The 15,732-nt window shown below is 41.9% G+C and overlaps 1 protein-coding gene across 1 annotated transcript; it reads right to left on the bottom strand.

Moving 5' to 3' along the window:
* Positions 1 to 1,464: 1,464 nt before the first annotated feature.
* PERP (p53 apoptosis effector related to PMP22) lies at positions 1,465 to 13,264 on the bottom strand. The gene is made up of 3 exons (XM_050316426.1): positions 12,985 to 13,264; positions 5,436 to 5,579; positions 1,465 to 4,809 (listed from the first exon to the last, which is right to left on the bottom strand). The coding sequence occupies exons 1-3, from the start codon at positions 13,193 to 13,195 to the stop codon at positions 4,574 to 4,576; spliced, it is 591 nt and encodes a 196-aa protein (XP_050172383.1). The 5' UTR covers positions 13,196 to 13,264; the 3' UTR covers positions 1,465 to 4,573.
* Positions 13,265 to 15,732: the final 2,468 nt, after the last annotated feature.

The raw sequence follows: 15,732 nt of genomic DNA, 5'->3' as shown, positions 1-15,732 counted from the left end.
TAAAAATAGTATGTGTTGTCCACATTCCCATAAATAAATAAAAACCAGTCATATCAGTTCTTCTAGTGTTATCCAATCCTGCAAAGATGAACCCATGAGGAATATAATTAATTTCTATTTATTAGATATTTATTTATTTCTATTAATTATATTATACAATGCATAGTTCTCATATACATTATTATTTATCTTACTTATAGTTGTAATATTATAAAGCTCTAGGCATGTCCACATTTTCTTCTTAAGTCTTTATTATAAATACAGTCTTATTACATTTATGAATTCAAAAATCATAATAAAAAACCTCTTTGGATTATTCTGACAATTCCTAAGTAATTTAAATATAAGTTTATAGAGGCAAATTTGACGGTACTGGATTTTTGCCTGGAGTTTCTAGATGTCAAGTTTTGTAACTGGAGCAGCTCTGCCCACACCTTTGGACACCAGGAAATCCCAGACTAAAGTCTGCTTACAGTACCAGTGCAGACTTGATTCATTGGACCTATTTTATAAATACACTGCATATGCACAGGAAAATCGACACATTCTTGTTCAATGGGATCTACACACATAAACTGCTGCACCTGTGCTGTGTACACTGGCATATACCAGGCTGTGTGAACTCATTGCACATGGATTTCACTACTCCTGTACAGACACCTGTTACAGGAATTACATCCAGAAACTCAGCATGCCTATTTTTGATAAATACATCCTCCAGATTTGATTAAACTGTGCAACTTCACCTACTGGCAACAGAATAACCTGGTTTTTCAGGGGCTGTTCCACATTGCCAGTAACCTCCACTGCTCTGAGTTGTGAGACCAGCTCTCTAGGCTGTTGTGCATTTCCTAAAGCATCTTGGTTTCCATAGATATATATGCTTGGTTCATAATTAATTCATAAGTGTTCAATGATCTCAGCAACTCTGTGTGTGTGTGTGCAACATTTTCTTTTAGCATGTGGGTGGTTTTGTTTCTAGAGTGCTTATCACCATAACAACCCATCCCCTCCTAATGATCTGTTACTACACTCTTGATTTATGTATGTACTCTAGGTCCAAAAGCCCTTGTATGCAGGATGTAAAGGTCAGGTGAGCACTCTTTTAGGATTCTTCCTTGACAATGAATTGTCTAAAAAATTAGTCACTTGTTGCGTCAACTAAAAATACAAAATCCCAGTGGGGTGTGGCAGCTGTTTCCCATATCCATGAGATTTAAGCATTAATCATCCCATTCAAGTCAATTAGCCTTCCCTAGCACTCATTTATGCACATTTTTGATTGCCCATAACTCCCCCTGAGACAAGGGCCAAGTGTGCTCAGATTCTCCTGAATTGCCCTCTTTTCCCCAGGGTTGGATTAGAAGAAGTGACCCTGCAGCCTGAAGCTCTCTGGAGCTGCTCAGAGGATTTTAGTGAGCACAGATTTAGGTTGCAGCTTAATACACACTTGTAGGTAAACAAGAGTACAAATTTTCTTTCTCTCAAAAGAAGGGCACTATAGAAACCCTCCAATTATCTTCAGAGCATTTAGGAAAATCTGACAGGAATCAAAATATTTTCCCCATTTCTGTATTTAAAATTAAGAGTAGTTAAGAGGGGGGAGGCATAGAACCAAAACCAAAAAGAAATCTGTGAAAGGCACCAGAATCCAGGGTAGTAACTGTACTTAAAATTAAGACATTTAGGAAAGAGAACAGATTTAAAAAAACCCAAACAACAGGGGAATGATGAACCTGTCTTTCCAGAAATCAGAAGCCACAGGCTGGTGTAAGACAGCACTGACTGACAGATTTGCTCTCTGTAAAAATGCAGGGGAAAAAAGAGTTGCTTAGGATACAGAATGACATTAGCACAGGGCTATAATGTGGGCCTCGCATAATCTAAGGTTAGAAATGGGAAGGTTTCTAATCACAGGAGAAGTGCAGGCTTCCACTGAAAATAGCAGGCCAGTACCCCATCTTTTTCTCACTATTTAAAGTTCTTGATCAGTATAGGAAAGGCACTTGGAACAGTTTTGATAAAGAACAGACTTCCCACATCCTTTCCTCCTGTAGACTGTTGTGTACTTAAAATGTTTAGAGTTCCCCCTTAAGCTGTGATGCACTTAAGAGGTTTTGGCTTAGCAAAGAACATTCTATGCCTGGCACTTCCAAAGAAAGTGCACAGACATGTTTTGCATTGTATACCTAAGCTTATTTGACTGGAAAATGAAGTTGCAGCCTCCTGGACACGAGGTCATTAACTTCATTTTATTAATCCGACACTTTATGGATACTGATATTCACGTTAAGAGAAGGAAAGAATGACTACTTCATTGAGTTTATGAAATTAACCCATGAACCACAAACAAGTTTCTAGAACCGTAAGTTAAAACATTTTTAATCAAGCCGACACATTTGAAGGGAGTGTCACATACATTAGTATCACTTGAAAGTAATTAATGACTATTTGCAATAGCTTTCTCTGGAACATCTTAATTGTGTAACACACTGGTTGTGCTTCTACCCCTCCCAGTACATTTAGAGCCAAATTTATTTTACATCTGTGCTTTTCTGACAAGTTACGACACCGCTTATAAGAAAGCACACCAAAGACTTTAATTGTGCTAAACCCGGTTACCATACCATCCTCCCTCTCATTAGGAAAGGTGTCCATTTTCTTACTTTTTTTTTTTTACCTCCTTCTCAGCTTTAGCTGTATAAGAATTTTCCAGACTTGGGATTCTCTGCTGTGTTTTGAATTCGATGGAAGTAACTACTGTCATTACTTATGATACAGGTAAGTCTACACAATATTCCCCAAAACCAGTACTGTACAGAAAAGGGGAAAAAAAAATTAAGGGACACATTTCTCACAGAATTCTCTTATTCAAAAAGAATCACAAATACACTTGATTGTATATGCCACGACTGAGCTCATAACACAATTCTGAAGTCTGCAGACATTTATGCCCTGTAAAATTATAAAATAGGCCTTGAAGGGACCTTCAGGAGTCACATGACCTTTCCAAAACAGGATAACATTCAATGTATAGTATTATCAAATTAACAAAGGTGTTACAAAATGGAAAGCTACAAAATATATAGTACAAGAAATACTGAGCATTATAAAATATTAGTTGTAAATTACTTTAGCTTTACAGTATGTTGGTTAATGCTTTTTATGTTCTATTTTGTACATGTGCATGAATACACATACCCATACACTTACTCTCCCTTTAGTACTGGGTTCATGAGAGAAGAAATAACAGAGTAACACACAGCCTTTGCTTTCCATCCTCCCTGTACCCCCCTCAGCCTGTCCTTTGCTAGAGCTGCTTCTCCCAAAGCTGGAAGAAGAGCTCACAGAATAAGCCTCTTCTTTCTTCCCCTGAAGAAAGCCCTAACAAAGATTATAGACCATAATTAAATCTGCTGTAAGATGCTGTAGGTCCATGACCAACACAGACACAGCTCTGCTTTGCTGGAATACTTATTTGGAACTGCTGACTGCAGAAACACAAACTAGGAGCCAGCCAGATTACTCTGACACAGATGTCTGTATGAAGTTTGCATACATAAACTGCTCACAGAACTGCTTATCTGTTTTTGCCTGTTACCCCTAATGACTCATAAAACAGCCCCAAGTTTACTAAACTGAGGCACCTACAGTGTTAAAAACTTTCGGAGGTTTTCAGATACCTTACACTAAGATTTCACTCTAAAGTACACTGATAATTAAAACACTGAAGCTTTAAAAAAGTAGACAAATAGAACAGTTTATGTTTCTACTCAAAGATATTTTCTAGACCAGCATCCCTAAAAAAACATGTAAAAATATATGTAATTTTAACATCTGAAATTTTATTGATCGTCTCTACGACAACATATATTAAATACATATCTGTGACTCCATCACAAGTCCTGCTGTGGCCACAAACCCACCAGTGTTACATTAGCCACTGTTACACACCAGCTCCACGCTTTAGAAGAGATCTCTGTTTAACAGCTTCACCTGGTGGAAAATAAATTTTAATTTTATTTTCCCCTTAATTCAAATAGCTTTTAGTCAGTAACAGTACAGTAACAGATATAAGAAAAGATTTTTAGGTGACAGGTGACTGTGACAGTCTCAGGGAAGTTCTTTCTTTGGGGCTGACTTTGATGGAAGAAAAACATTCTTTGGAAGGCTGCTTTTTTTCTAGTTCCATTTAATGCAATTTTGTCAGAGGTGAAAAAAAAAAATCTCTTGCAGGACCCATTAATGGGTTGTTTAAAATCTATCCTCTTCCTTTTTACACTTGAAACACAATCATCTTTATTCATAAGCAAAAGTCTGAATAATTAGTTGGGAGGGGAAGGAGCAAGTAAACCACCGAAACAGAATTGACATGAGAACACGTAACTAAATACTTTAGATAAAAATTATTTGCTTAAATATGCCAGTGTTTTTCCTAATTTATTACCAGGATAATAAGAAATGCTCTGGTGAAATAAGGTGGGATTTTTTCAGTCTCCTACAATCACACCAGATGTACATCATAGGTACTCCTCTGTTGTTTTGACAGTTGACTGTACTTGGACTTAATCTTTCAATTTAAGTATGGTGCTCTCTCTGGGGAGGAGTAGTAATAGGTAGGCTTGATGTTTCCCAGGACTTCATCTTCCCAGTTGGGGAGGCAGCAGAAGAAGAAAGCACAACCTATAACAACGACAGTGCTGGCCCAGCCAAAACCATAGGCCCAGCTGAACATATTATCTCCTGTCAGTGGAATATCTTCTGTGAATTTCACTGGGTAAATGACCAAGCCAATGATCTGGAATGCAGCTAGAGTGAGACAAAAAAGAACAGCAGGAGTAAGTTACAATGAACATTGAACATACAGTTCCTCCTAAGAAAAGGTACCTGGAGATAACTGCATATTTAAGACATGTAAGGATTAGCTGCAGTCCTGCAATCAAATCTGCATTCTTACAGAGGTACGTGACTTCTGGCCAAGGCAGATCCCCACACCTATCAGATTGCAGCAGCTACAGCTGACATTGCCAGATTGCTAAGGCACATATCTGCATGCTGTGACCAGCCCTGTCCTACAGCCAGGCACAGTGAACCCTGCGGAGCCAGTTACCTCCCACAGCCCCGTTGTTCCTCCTCCCACCAGAAAGGTGGGAAGCACCTGGGGCTCTCGGGTTTTAAGTCTTAGCATGTGACATGCAGGGTCAAAGTTGATGGGTGTCTCTGTACAGTGCTTTTGGGAAAGTGCAAACTGACAAAGCCCACTGGAGCTTCCCTAACCATTATTCTCTTAAATCAACCTTTCCTTGTTTCCCACGAAAATGAGTCATAAACCAGACAAAGACAGCTAATTTCATAAGGGAGGCTCCATCTAGCATGTTTTTCTGCTGATGCCTGTTTTACATCTCAAATAACCTTGTCTCTGTGCCCAACCTTACCAACAACAAAGAGCAAGCCTCCAATTCCTCGCACAAAGTTGAAGCGGAGTATCTCGATCGAGAACGCAATGACTGCAAGAGCGAAACAGATGACCAGGATCACAAAGCCAACGAGGTATGTGGCAGCTGCTGCTCTCCCCCATCCTTGAAGAGAAAACAAAAAAGGTGTTACACACAGCAGTAAGTCATTGCAGTTCTTTGGTTTTCTTTAATCATTTTTTATTGAAATCTTTTACTGTAAGAAGCATGTCTTTATTTCAAAGCAATACTGAATGCCTCCAAAGTACAGAGCTGCAGAGCAGAGAGGCATCATCATTGCTGGAGTAGCACAGAACTCCCTGTCCAATAACTTGTCTTGCTGAAAAGAGGGATACAGTGCAGCACAGAATAGAGATAACACCATCAAACTCTGTATCTGTAAGAGCCACAGACACCGAAGCAGATAGGGCCCACAGCTGCTGACAGTGCACTTTATTGTTACAGCTCCTGTTCGATATGCAAGTTTACAAAATCACTTCCATGTACAGGGAAGTGTGAAAGCAGAAAAGAAGGTACCGCCACAGTCGATAACTGGGAAGTAACAGTACTGTGACATATAATTTCTTCCTGTTTGTTTATGACAAGAATAGTGCACCTGTAGCAAAATTAGAATGACCAAAAAGAAGTAAATTCGGAATAGCTGAAAAGACGACAAAAAGATAGTTCTTGAAGATAAATATCTCTTCACAGCTAAAACGTAGCAGGTGGAAGAGAAACAGACAAATCTGAGTTAAAAGTTGAAGAGTCTTTGAATCATTACTTTGACATTTGATGGAACAGGGTGGTGGAGATTCTTAGTATCAAGCTAATGCATGCTGGAGAGGCTCAGGCATGAAGCAAGTGGCTGTATTCCAGCAGAGCAGCACTAGCACCCAGAACTCACACAACACAGGCCAGGGCCAAGGCAACAATGGTAAGAAAACCTCCTAGAAAAACAGACAGCAATTCCACTTTTGCAGTAACATGGCCTTGCAAAAAGGCCCTCACAGACCCTGTCCACTTCAGAAACCAGGTAATTGAGGTGAGCTCCATGCAAACAACTATAAGCAAAGGTGTTCCTGCCCTGGAGGTAGGATACCTGCCCACAAGGGCTAAACCATACTGGCTAATGCTTTGTTTTCCAGTCAGCTGTCATCACAATTCAATTCCCACATCTACATAATGTGGGTTTCTACTTTCACACAGACAGAGGTAGGGCCAGATCCCGAGCTCCCTCTAATGTAGGAATAAAGAGGGTAGTGAGATCTAGGTCAGAACATTTTAAAAAATCTCTTTCATCAGAGCTGTCCATTCCAACACAGTTGAAGTTACTTTGGAGATATCTTGCTTTCATTGTGGCTTCTATTCTTTCTGTGCAAAAAGTAAGAGGAAAAAGGAGGTAAAATAAATTTTTCCTAAAGAGTTATAACCCTCCACCTTAATTCATGTACTCTAATAGTTGCACAAATGGCAAAAAATAGTATTTTGAGACGGAGAATGCAGTAAAACTATCTCAGATACCTCCACTACATACATAAATTTGCAATCTGAAAGCAAAGCATTCTTTTACAACCATTTTAATTAGATTAGTTTGAACCGGTTTCCTTCTCCTCTATTCCAACAGCAAAAGTGAAATACAGCAGGTACCTGTCAGCTGAATCTCTGCCCAAAACTCCCAACCACCACTGCTGCCACCTGAAGACAATAAAGCTGACATAGAAAAGGTAAGGAAAAGGGTTTTCTCTTCCCTCTCCCTTCCTGGAGCTACTCAAGACAGCAAAAACTTTTCAAATTGGTTCTCCTTCAGCTAGTTGTGCATGTTTCATACCCCTTCCCTAAGGGAATGGTGAGGGGGAAGGAAGGAGAGAGAGAGGGAGGGAGGGAGGAAGGACACCTGATGAGTGTCTGGAGATCAAAACTATGTCAGCAGTCTGAAAAAAGCTTTTCATACAAAATATTCTCAGACATTTCTCAGACCTAACACAGGCATTGAATATTGTCTCCACAATAGGATTTCTTTAGTGATAACTAATATAAAGGGATATATAGCCACACAGCCAGTCCAGGAAAACCAATTCAGACTAAGTGATCTTGGAAAGCTATTTATCAATATTTACCCTATTAAGAAATAAAAGCACAACAAGTGCTTAGTTACAACAACAGTTCCCATAGCACATTCCCTTTCAGATGCATTATATATGCCGACAAGATGTAAGAAGACAAATTTGGTATCTGTTTGATAAAAATTAGGTTGCAAACTCAAATATACCAACGGGTTAGACACTTTGGGGTTTGGTGCAACAAAAACACAACTGGAGAAGTACAAGCCAGAATGCCCCCAGTGCTCTCTCTGCCATTTTTGTAACATTTGTGTTTACTTTACAAGCATAACAAACTTTTGGATACAGGTCAGCCCCAGCTCTGCTTAAAGTGATTTATTGTCTTCTCTCTGGCAATATGAAAATGGCAACACATATGACTGAGAGAGATATCTTGTCAAGATTAATATCAAGCTCAACTTTGCTTCAGGTTTTCAGAAACAGGGCAGCAGTAGGCACCATCATTTTCAGTGAGTTTTGTGCTCACATGTGACAGAGCTCAGCGCTGGTCATCCCATAACTTCCTCTCTTTCTCCTTCTGGATTATCTTTTCCAACAGCAGTTAACAGCCAGTTGATACTGACAAGACCTGATAAGATGGAGTCATATGTGCTAGCCCCAGCACTAGATGGGTGTGCTCTGGGCTGGACTGGTGTAGTAGTCAGCCACTGGACATTTGATCCCCTGTGAGAATCAGAAGAAGAGCAGCAAAAAGCTCTAGACTTCTATATACACACAATGTAAGAAAAATCTCAAAAATTAACCATGAGTCTTCTAATAAGTGACAGACAAAAGAGATTGGGATGGGAGCCTGCACCTTTCCTGAGCACAGGGTGCAGCCCTGGCATGTTTCTTATCTGCAAGAACTGTTGCTACCCCCACCAACATGGAGAGCCTTCAGCAGAGGGCTGCTGCAGGACTCAGGCTGAAACTGCTGTTTCTGCATGCAGGATTCCCCTCATCCCCATACCTATCAAGTCAGGCTTTCGCAGCTCCTTGTCCCTCTAAAGACTTCCAAGAGCTGTTTGAGTCCCTACAGGCACCCAGTTCACCTGTCTGTCTGAAAGATCTTCCCCCTCCAGCTCTCAGGAGGAGAGAGGTGCAAGTTTACCCTCTCACCATTTTCTGCCTTATGGGCTGGAGAGACCTGCACACACTCAGAGAATGACAGATCAGCCCCAGTTTCTAGGTGGTTTATACTCAGAAGTACCTTGTAATTGCAAGATATTTAGCCAGGATTTAAATTTTCCATAAAAATAGAACATTTTCAGATCCATTCATTTGGCAGAGAGAGTATTTCAGACATAAATATGATGTTTGTTTATGAAATCCACCTATAACACACACAGTAATTAGGAGCTGCTTAAAATGAAAGGTGGAAGAATAGGAGAGCAGAAAAGCAGAAAAATAGTTGGAGATACTAGTGTTCCCAGGTTGTCTTGGCCTCAAAGAATAATCAAGTTCTTTGCATCTAATCAGCAGAAAGGTATTTTTCAATTAGGTGGTGTTGAAAGAACATTAAAAAAACAATTGTTCAGGAGCTGAAGGTCTATAATTATTAGGAAGGATTATGAGTTTTGTTACATAGCACTACATTACATTAATGATTACTATGGAAAGGAACTAAGCTGCAAATGTTATCATGCAAATAACTAGGAGGGGTCAGGATTACTTAATGTTAATGGTGAGCACCAGTAATATGATGAAATTAAAAGAAAGCAAGCAGTAGAGCCTTAGCAGTAGGTGTATTTCCTGATTTCATTTGGCCATGCCTCGGCCTTACCAGGTAGAAGATGGAATCTCTACAGGCTAAAGTATTTAAATCTAGATTTCCTTTTAGAAAACAATAAAAGGGCTAGGAAAGTAATCTAGCAGTGAGATGAATTTCTACAGGATTTGAAGTAACAAGATTTTCTCATCTTCATTTACTTACTTCCAAAGGCAGAAGCTAGTTTGTTAGCTTATGAATAACTGGAATCTTAGGGTAGAAGTTTTTATCATGACATGCATAGATGGGGCATGTTTTTACACTGTTGCTTTAATATTTTTCTGTATATAAATGGCAGTAACAATTCTTGTTTGGCCTTGAAAGCCCATTACATAGAATGTCCAAAAAATCTGCCTCTGTTAATGTAATAAAGGAGTAGTGGACTCCAAGCAAAAGAGCACTGTCAGTCCATTTTCTTGCTCAGATAATGCACAAACTTCCATGGTAGCATGACTGGTGACAGGAAGCTAGGTGCATACCCACCACGGGCACGGAAGAGACCAGAATTAAAGGGTTGCTAGGAGGGCTGGCTGGAAAATAATACTGGGAATCGCAACTCTGTTTTGGCTTTCAGAGTGCAGGAAAAGCTATAACACCAAATTATTAAAAACAAGCCCAACTTGACATCAGTTGCCTCTGCCAGGAGCTGAGGAGATGCACAATCCTATACATTTCCAACTTTTAGAGTCTCTGGGTTGTTAGCGGTGGAAGTGCGCCTGCCCAGGAGCCAGCAAAGCACGCTGGCAGAGACACAAGCCTCACCTGTTCACTGGGTTCTTTTACCAGGGAGTTGCAGTAAATGTTTTCTGGGTGTAGATAGGGACACCAACTGCTACACCTTTCCCATTAGCATTTTCCAAGTGCCTGCGCTTGGATGACACTATAAACGATGTTAATTTGTCTTGAATATATCTTGGCATTGTAAATCAGACAAAAGCACGCCTGAAAAGAGGTGTACTGAAAAGATAAGCGTACATCTAACATTCCTCCTTTATTTACCTGGCCCCTCAGTGAAGTCGACACATGCACTCAGCTTCACCAATAGTCTGTGGTATCAAAGTCCATGCCTCTAGAGACGCAGGTACGGTGGCAAAGCTGCAGTGAAATATGATTCACAAAGGCTGGGCTCCTACTCCTAGGTTCCACCTCTTTTTTCCCTTTTTTTTTTTTTTTTTTTTTTTTTAATGTGTGTGGGGCTTTTTTATTTGTTTGGTTTTTTGGTTTTTTTGGCACCTAGTATGAATGTTTCCCTTTCTCTTTGTTGGCTGTTGTGTACTTAATGAACAACAACTGGCTGTTAGGAATATAAGAAAGAGTTAACCTAATGGGGTTACCTTGACTGCGCACATACACACCCATCTTTTACAGTGTTAATTCCAAGCAAAGTTGCTGGGACCAGTCATTCAGAACCAGGAGGATACAGCCACCCACAAATACTGCTCCTAAGTGTACAGCCTCATCACTATAGAGACAATCACCCTCTCCAAGGAACACATTGCAACTAATCCTTGTCGCATCTGATGATTTACTGATATGTTTTAAACACCGAGTCAACAGTTTAATCCTGCAATGGTCCAGATTAAGTCATATTGAGTCATATTCTAATGCAGTGCAGCACCTCTGCATTGCAACATTTTGATAATACACAGACGCTGCCAGCCAGAGTACTTCCCAGGCACAAACCAGTACAGAACTCTAAACAAAATCCCTTCCCTGCCTCCCTACCAAATGACATCCTACTCTTCTTTTTCCCTTTCACTTCTTCCCTCCCATGTGGCATTTGCAAATGTGTATTTGCAAATACACAAGAAGCCATGCAGTTTACTAGACACTCCTATTTGCAAATCTTTTTTTGTCTGTTCCTGCCCCTTTTCCTCATTTAAAATAAGCAACTTGGCTGCTTTTTCTCTTCCTCTTCTTAGTACACATGCCGTAGCTCAATTAAGAAGTTGTCTAATAAAACTTTCTGTTAATGGACATCCACTCTGAAGTCTCCATTTCATCAAGAGAGGTGGAGGATGTTTGGTGCCTAGCAGTTACCATATGCAAAACACAAGTTATGCATCTCAATTAGTTAACTTTAATTTTCCTGCAGCAGCGCTGTAAATGCCTGCTAGGTATTTTTTCCTTTGTAAATACCCTCCCCTATTTTGAGACTAATTGCATTAGCATAGAAAAAAAAGGAAACAAAATAAATCAAGCCTGAACTCATGTGTAACATCCTGTCTCTAGATGTAAATACTGTTTCAGTAGACAGTGGCACTGATGTTATGAAAATTTGAAAAGAGGCAAATTGGTATAAATGAGCCAAGGATGTAATAAGTTTTGGGTTAAATAAGCTAGGGCTTAAATAAGCAAAGTCAAGGATACTATTCTTCTCTGTCAGCTTGTTAAATAGAAAAAACAGGAGAACACTACTTTTGCCCCACAACGCTGAGGGCTGACGCAAAGCACACACCCATCAGTACTCAGGGAAGTGAGAAGCAGTGTCACTACAGGAGAAAACAAATTTCAGCAGCTGTTCTGTAACAGCACTTTTTCCTTTTGCAATGCAAATTTCAGCAACTCTAATACCTTTTCTTCTCTGTCTAATGGGGGAGATGGATACTTTAAACTCACTAGCCAGACTTCTTCCACCTACAGTAAGGCGTGAAGTAATCACTTGGCCAAAGCCACTTCTCTTACAATATATTCAGGATTAACTTTTAAGCAAAAGTGTTGCAATGAAAAGCTTCTGGAAGTCAGTCTGCCTTGCTAAGGCAGCAAGGGATCTGCGCAGGGAAGCAGTCCCAGCTCTCCCAGCTGAAACACACCCTTCCAGATTCCCAGTCCCTAAAGAACCCTCATCCAGGATCTTAAGGCGGGTCTGCTTATTTGTCCAGAAATATTTTGCTTTAGGGAAAAGCAGATGTAATCAGACCCATGTGTTCTAGCAATAAAACAAGAAGTCCCCCAAAAGACCCAGAAACTGAGAATGTGCAGTAAGAATATTACATTGTTGATGCCAGATACAGAAGCAGCTCAGCCAGTTAAAACAGAGGTGCAATTATCCCTGCTTTAGGCCCCAGAGCAACAGAGAGGTGTACAAAAAGAAAGAGCTTTTTTTTTTTTTTTTTCCTGCCTGCAAACCCTCATCAGGCCATTTTAAGCTGCAGGTCAGGAGACATTTTAATAGCTGCACTGTCTTGGCCAAGCAGGGTTAAATTAAGGTGCTCTCTCCCTCAAAAGAGTCCGGGAAAGACCATTTTACTACTGCCCAGGTGTGGTTCTGCATAGGACACCTTCCCTGAAGGTTTGCACGCTCACCATCTGACCAGGGAAGCCACCGGCACAGGGCGGGGAACTTCACTGGTGCCTGGGAAGGCTGCTGGGACTGCAGCCTGTGGAGAGTTGAGGGAAAGCAAATTGACGGACTTGTAGCTAGTTGGCAGAAAAAACCAAAGTATCAACACCCCGGCTTCTCAGCGTTGTACTGATAGAAAAAGATTGTTCTGAAGCAGTCTAGACCGGTGTTTCTTTGCTGGTTTAAGCCCCAAAACAGCACGAGTACTGGTTCGGCAAAGGAAACTCCATCCCAGGGGGCAACTGCTCCACCACAGAGGTAGAGAGGGTCCATGGCCATGGCACCCACTGCCCCGGGTCTCTTGGAGGGGTTCTCACTCACCGTAGTCCATGAGGGATTCGCAGTTCCAGTTGAGGTCCTCCTCGCCCCGGGTGCAGCTCTCCCACAGCGACGCTTGCTGCACGTAGGGCTCCGACTCGGACTCCAGCCAGCCCCGGCCCGCCAGGGCGATGATGCCCATGATGATGGCCAGGCCCAGCAGCAGTGGCAGGAGCCACCTGCACCTCCAGCAGGCGAGGCCGCACACCACCATCGTGCCCGGCCGGCGGGGCGCGCAGCGAGCGCGGGCGTCGCGGGTGGGGTGCAGCGGGGACGCTCCGCCGGGACGGGAGACTGCGGGCGCCCCAGTCCGAGCGGGGTTTTAAGGCGCCGGGGAGGAGGGAGTCCCACCCACATTCCTCTGACTAAGCCTGCCGCCGCCGGCGGCCCCGACCGGTGGGGCCGGCGGAGAGGAGCGGAGCGGAGCGCAGGGGAGGGGAGGGAACGCGGGGCCAGCCCGCTCCCGCTCGGCCCAGGCTCCACGCCAGCCCCGAGAACTCCCGGACCTTGGCTTGCCCCGCCCGGGCTCATCCTTGCACCTACCCTCTTGCTGTCTGCCACCCTCCCGCACCCGTACCCTCTCCTCCGTCGTGGCCCTGCCACCACAAAGAGCAACCACAGCGAAAAAAACTTTCCGTTCTCGGGGTTCCACGAGCCCTGCCGTCCTCCCAGGGACTGGAACTCATCCTCCTTCTCTCTGTTCACTGGATGGACCGACCAGCATTACCCAACATTGATAATACTGATGGTGTTAGCCACTTCAGGCACCAAAAGCTTGCTGTAAATCCTGTGCATTTGAAAAAAAACACCTTACAGAAAGATGTCATATGAGGATGGGAATGTGACATTACTAACAAGGAAACCATCACTTGTCATCAGACTCAGCATTAAACAAACACATGTTTCCTAATGACATCAAATCGATGTTTGATTGCAATTGTGCTCCATCTTCCATGCAGACTGTGCTGGGCACAGCCCAGCAGTGGTACTCAGGACCCATGCACCCTCATCTCTTCCCATTCCATGTCTGGAAATGCAACCCAAGATGCAAGATGACAAAAATGAAGGCTTCCCCAGCACATGGCATGAATAAACATCCAAAATTTTGGTTATGGGAGAAGTGCTTCTCTACAATAAGATCCCTGGGTTTCATAGAGGATAAGGACTCTTATTGGACTGCATCAATTGGGATTTTGTCACAGGTGTGTCACATATGATGAAACTGTCAATCAACTTTGTCAATTCCTCAAAAAATATTCAGGGGAGGTGTCCTACGAGGAAGGATGGTCAACCTCGTTTGAGTACTAATTACTGGCAAATATTAGGGAAATGGTTATGATGCTAAAAATCAGAACAGTAGTATGATATCACTATAGACAAGTTCCAAAAATCTCAGGCAGATTACCTCAAACTATGTGGAGTTTGACCAGCCCTCCCAACATCCTTATGGTCGTTCTCAGTCTTCAGATTTCATTCCAAATTCAAAATAAAATAGAGCTCTAAATAAATTTTACCAGAACTACTTGCAAGTCTCAGTCATCAGCACACAGTTTTTTCATAGATAAGTAATGGCAGAACTGGGCACCACGATCGTCTCCTTTGTCACTGCAGCAGAACTTCATTTGCACAGTGCTGAGCGGTGATTTTCCAGCAGTCTCACTATCAGCACTCAAGTCACCTCAGAAGGAGATGCAGAAAGTACTTTCTTCAGCACAAAAAGTGAGAGCCGTTGGAAGAAGTGAGGTTAAATTTCATCCATTTTGCGGGAAGTAGAGGAGGAACGCACCAGTCAGGAAAGTGCTCTCTTCATTACAAGGTCAAAAGTTAGGGAGTTCCCCCAGTTCAGACAGGAGCACAGAGCTGGCTTCCATTTTTAGTAATTGCATTACTTGGTTTCCCAAGGTTGTGCCTGCACCTGGAGTGCCTCAGTGGCCAAATGTTTCAGTAGCATAATGTCAAGCTCTGAGATGAGCGTCCAAGCCCACCTCTGGCATTATTGGCTTGTGTGGCCTATTCTGCTTTTCCCAGTGATCCCATGAAAAGAGAAATGCCATCTTCTCCTTTCTTTTAAAATACCTGGCTTTTAAACAACTAGGAAATCTAGCTGAAGTTAAAAGATAATATACCAAACATTCCATTATGTATGACTGGGGGTCTACAACACAGTCAGTGAAGTTATCTGCCTTCAGTCCCAGTGATACTTAGATTTAGTAACGAGGAAATCTAGCAAACTAATAACCCAGTGCCTCATGCAGCAAAATAGGCAGCTACAGTAACATATGTAGTTTTTCTCACCTCTGGGCTGTATAGCCCACATCTTCACAGAGACCAGATGGTAGGAGTCAGCTCTGTGGGGTTGCAATGATACACAAATGAAAAACATGTATTGCTGTGCTCATGAGGAAAAGATGCCCTAATACATAACAAAACAAACAGGAGGTTTGCTTCAGTAAACACGAAATCTACCTGAATGTATCTGGGCATTCTGGATCAAGCTGCTTTGCCAAACATACAATGTCTTCAGCCATGAACACAGCTATGTGTTCTGTAGTTGTGAAAATCTAGACACTTTCCCCAATTTTTTCTTTAACCGTGGAAAAAAGAATCATAAGCTTCTTTCACCATCACTACCCTTACCTCTATTTGTTTATTTGAATAATTGTTTATGTGAATAATAAAATAATTCCAATTCCATCCTTGTGGCTCTATAGAGATGTTTTTTCTTGGAGTGTAATGAGGGATACGCCTCTC

This window comes from Myiozetetes cayanensis, unplaced genomic scaffold, assembly GCF_022539395.1.
Source record: "Myiozetetes cayanensis isolate MyiCay16 unplaced genomic scaffold, myiCay2020 scf2-11, whole genome shotgun sequence".
Taxonomy (NCBI): Eukaryota; Metazoa; Chordata; class Aves; order Passeriformes; family Tyrannidae; genus Myiozetetes; species Myiozetetes cayanensis.
The sequence above is the reverse complement of the archived record's forward strand: the minus strand, read 5'-3'. Positions and strand labels throughout refer to the sequence as shown.

Coding starts and splice junctions, on each gene's coding strand:
- PERP (XM_050316426.1), bottom strand. CDS start 13,195: ATGGTGGTGTGCGGCCTCGCCTGCTGGAGGTGCAGGTGGCTCCTGCCA. Junction 5,580..12,984: donor CGAATCCCTCATGGACTACG/GTGAGTGAGAAC, acceptor TTTCTCTTCAAG/GATGGGGGAGAGCAGCAGCT. Junction 4,810..5,435: donor AGGCTTGCTCTTTGTTGTTG/GTAAGGTTGGGC, acceptor GTCTCACTCTAG/CTGCATTCCAGATCATTGGC.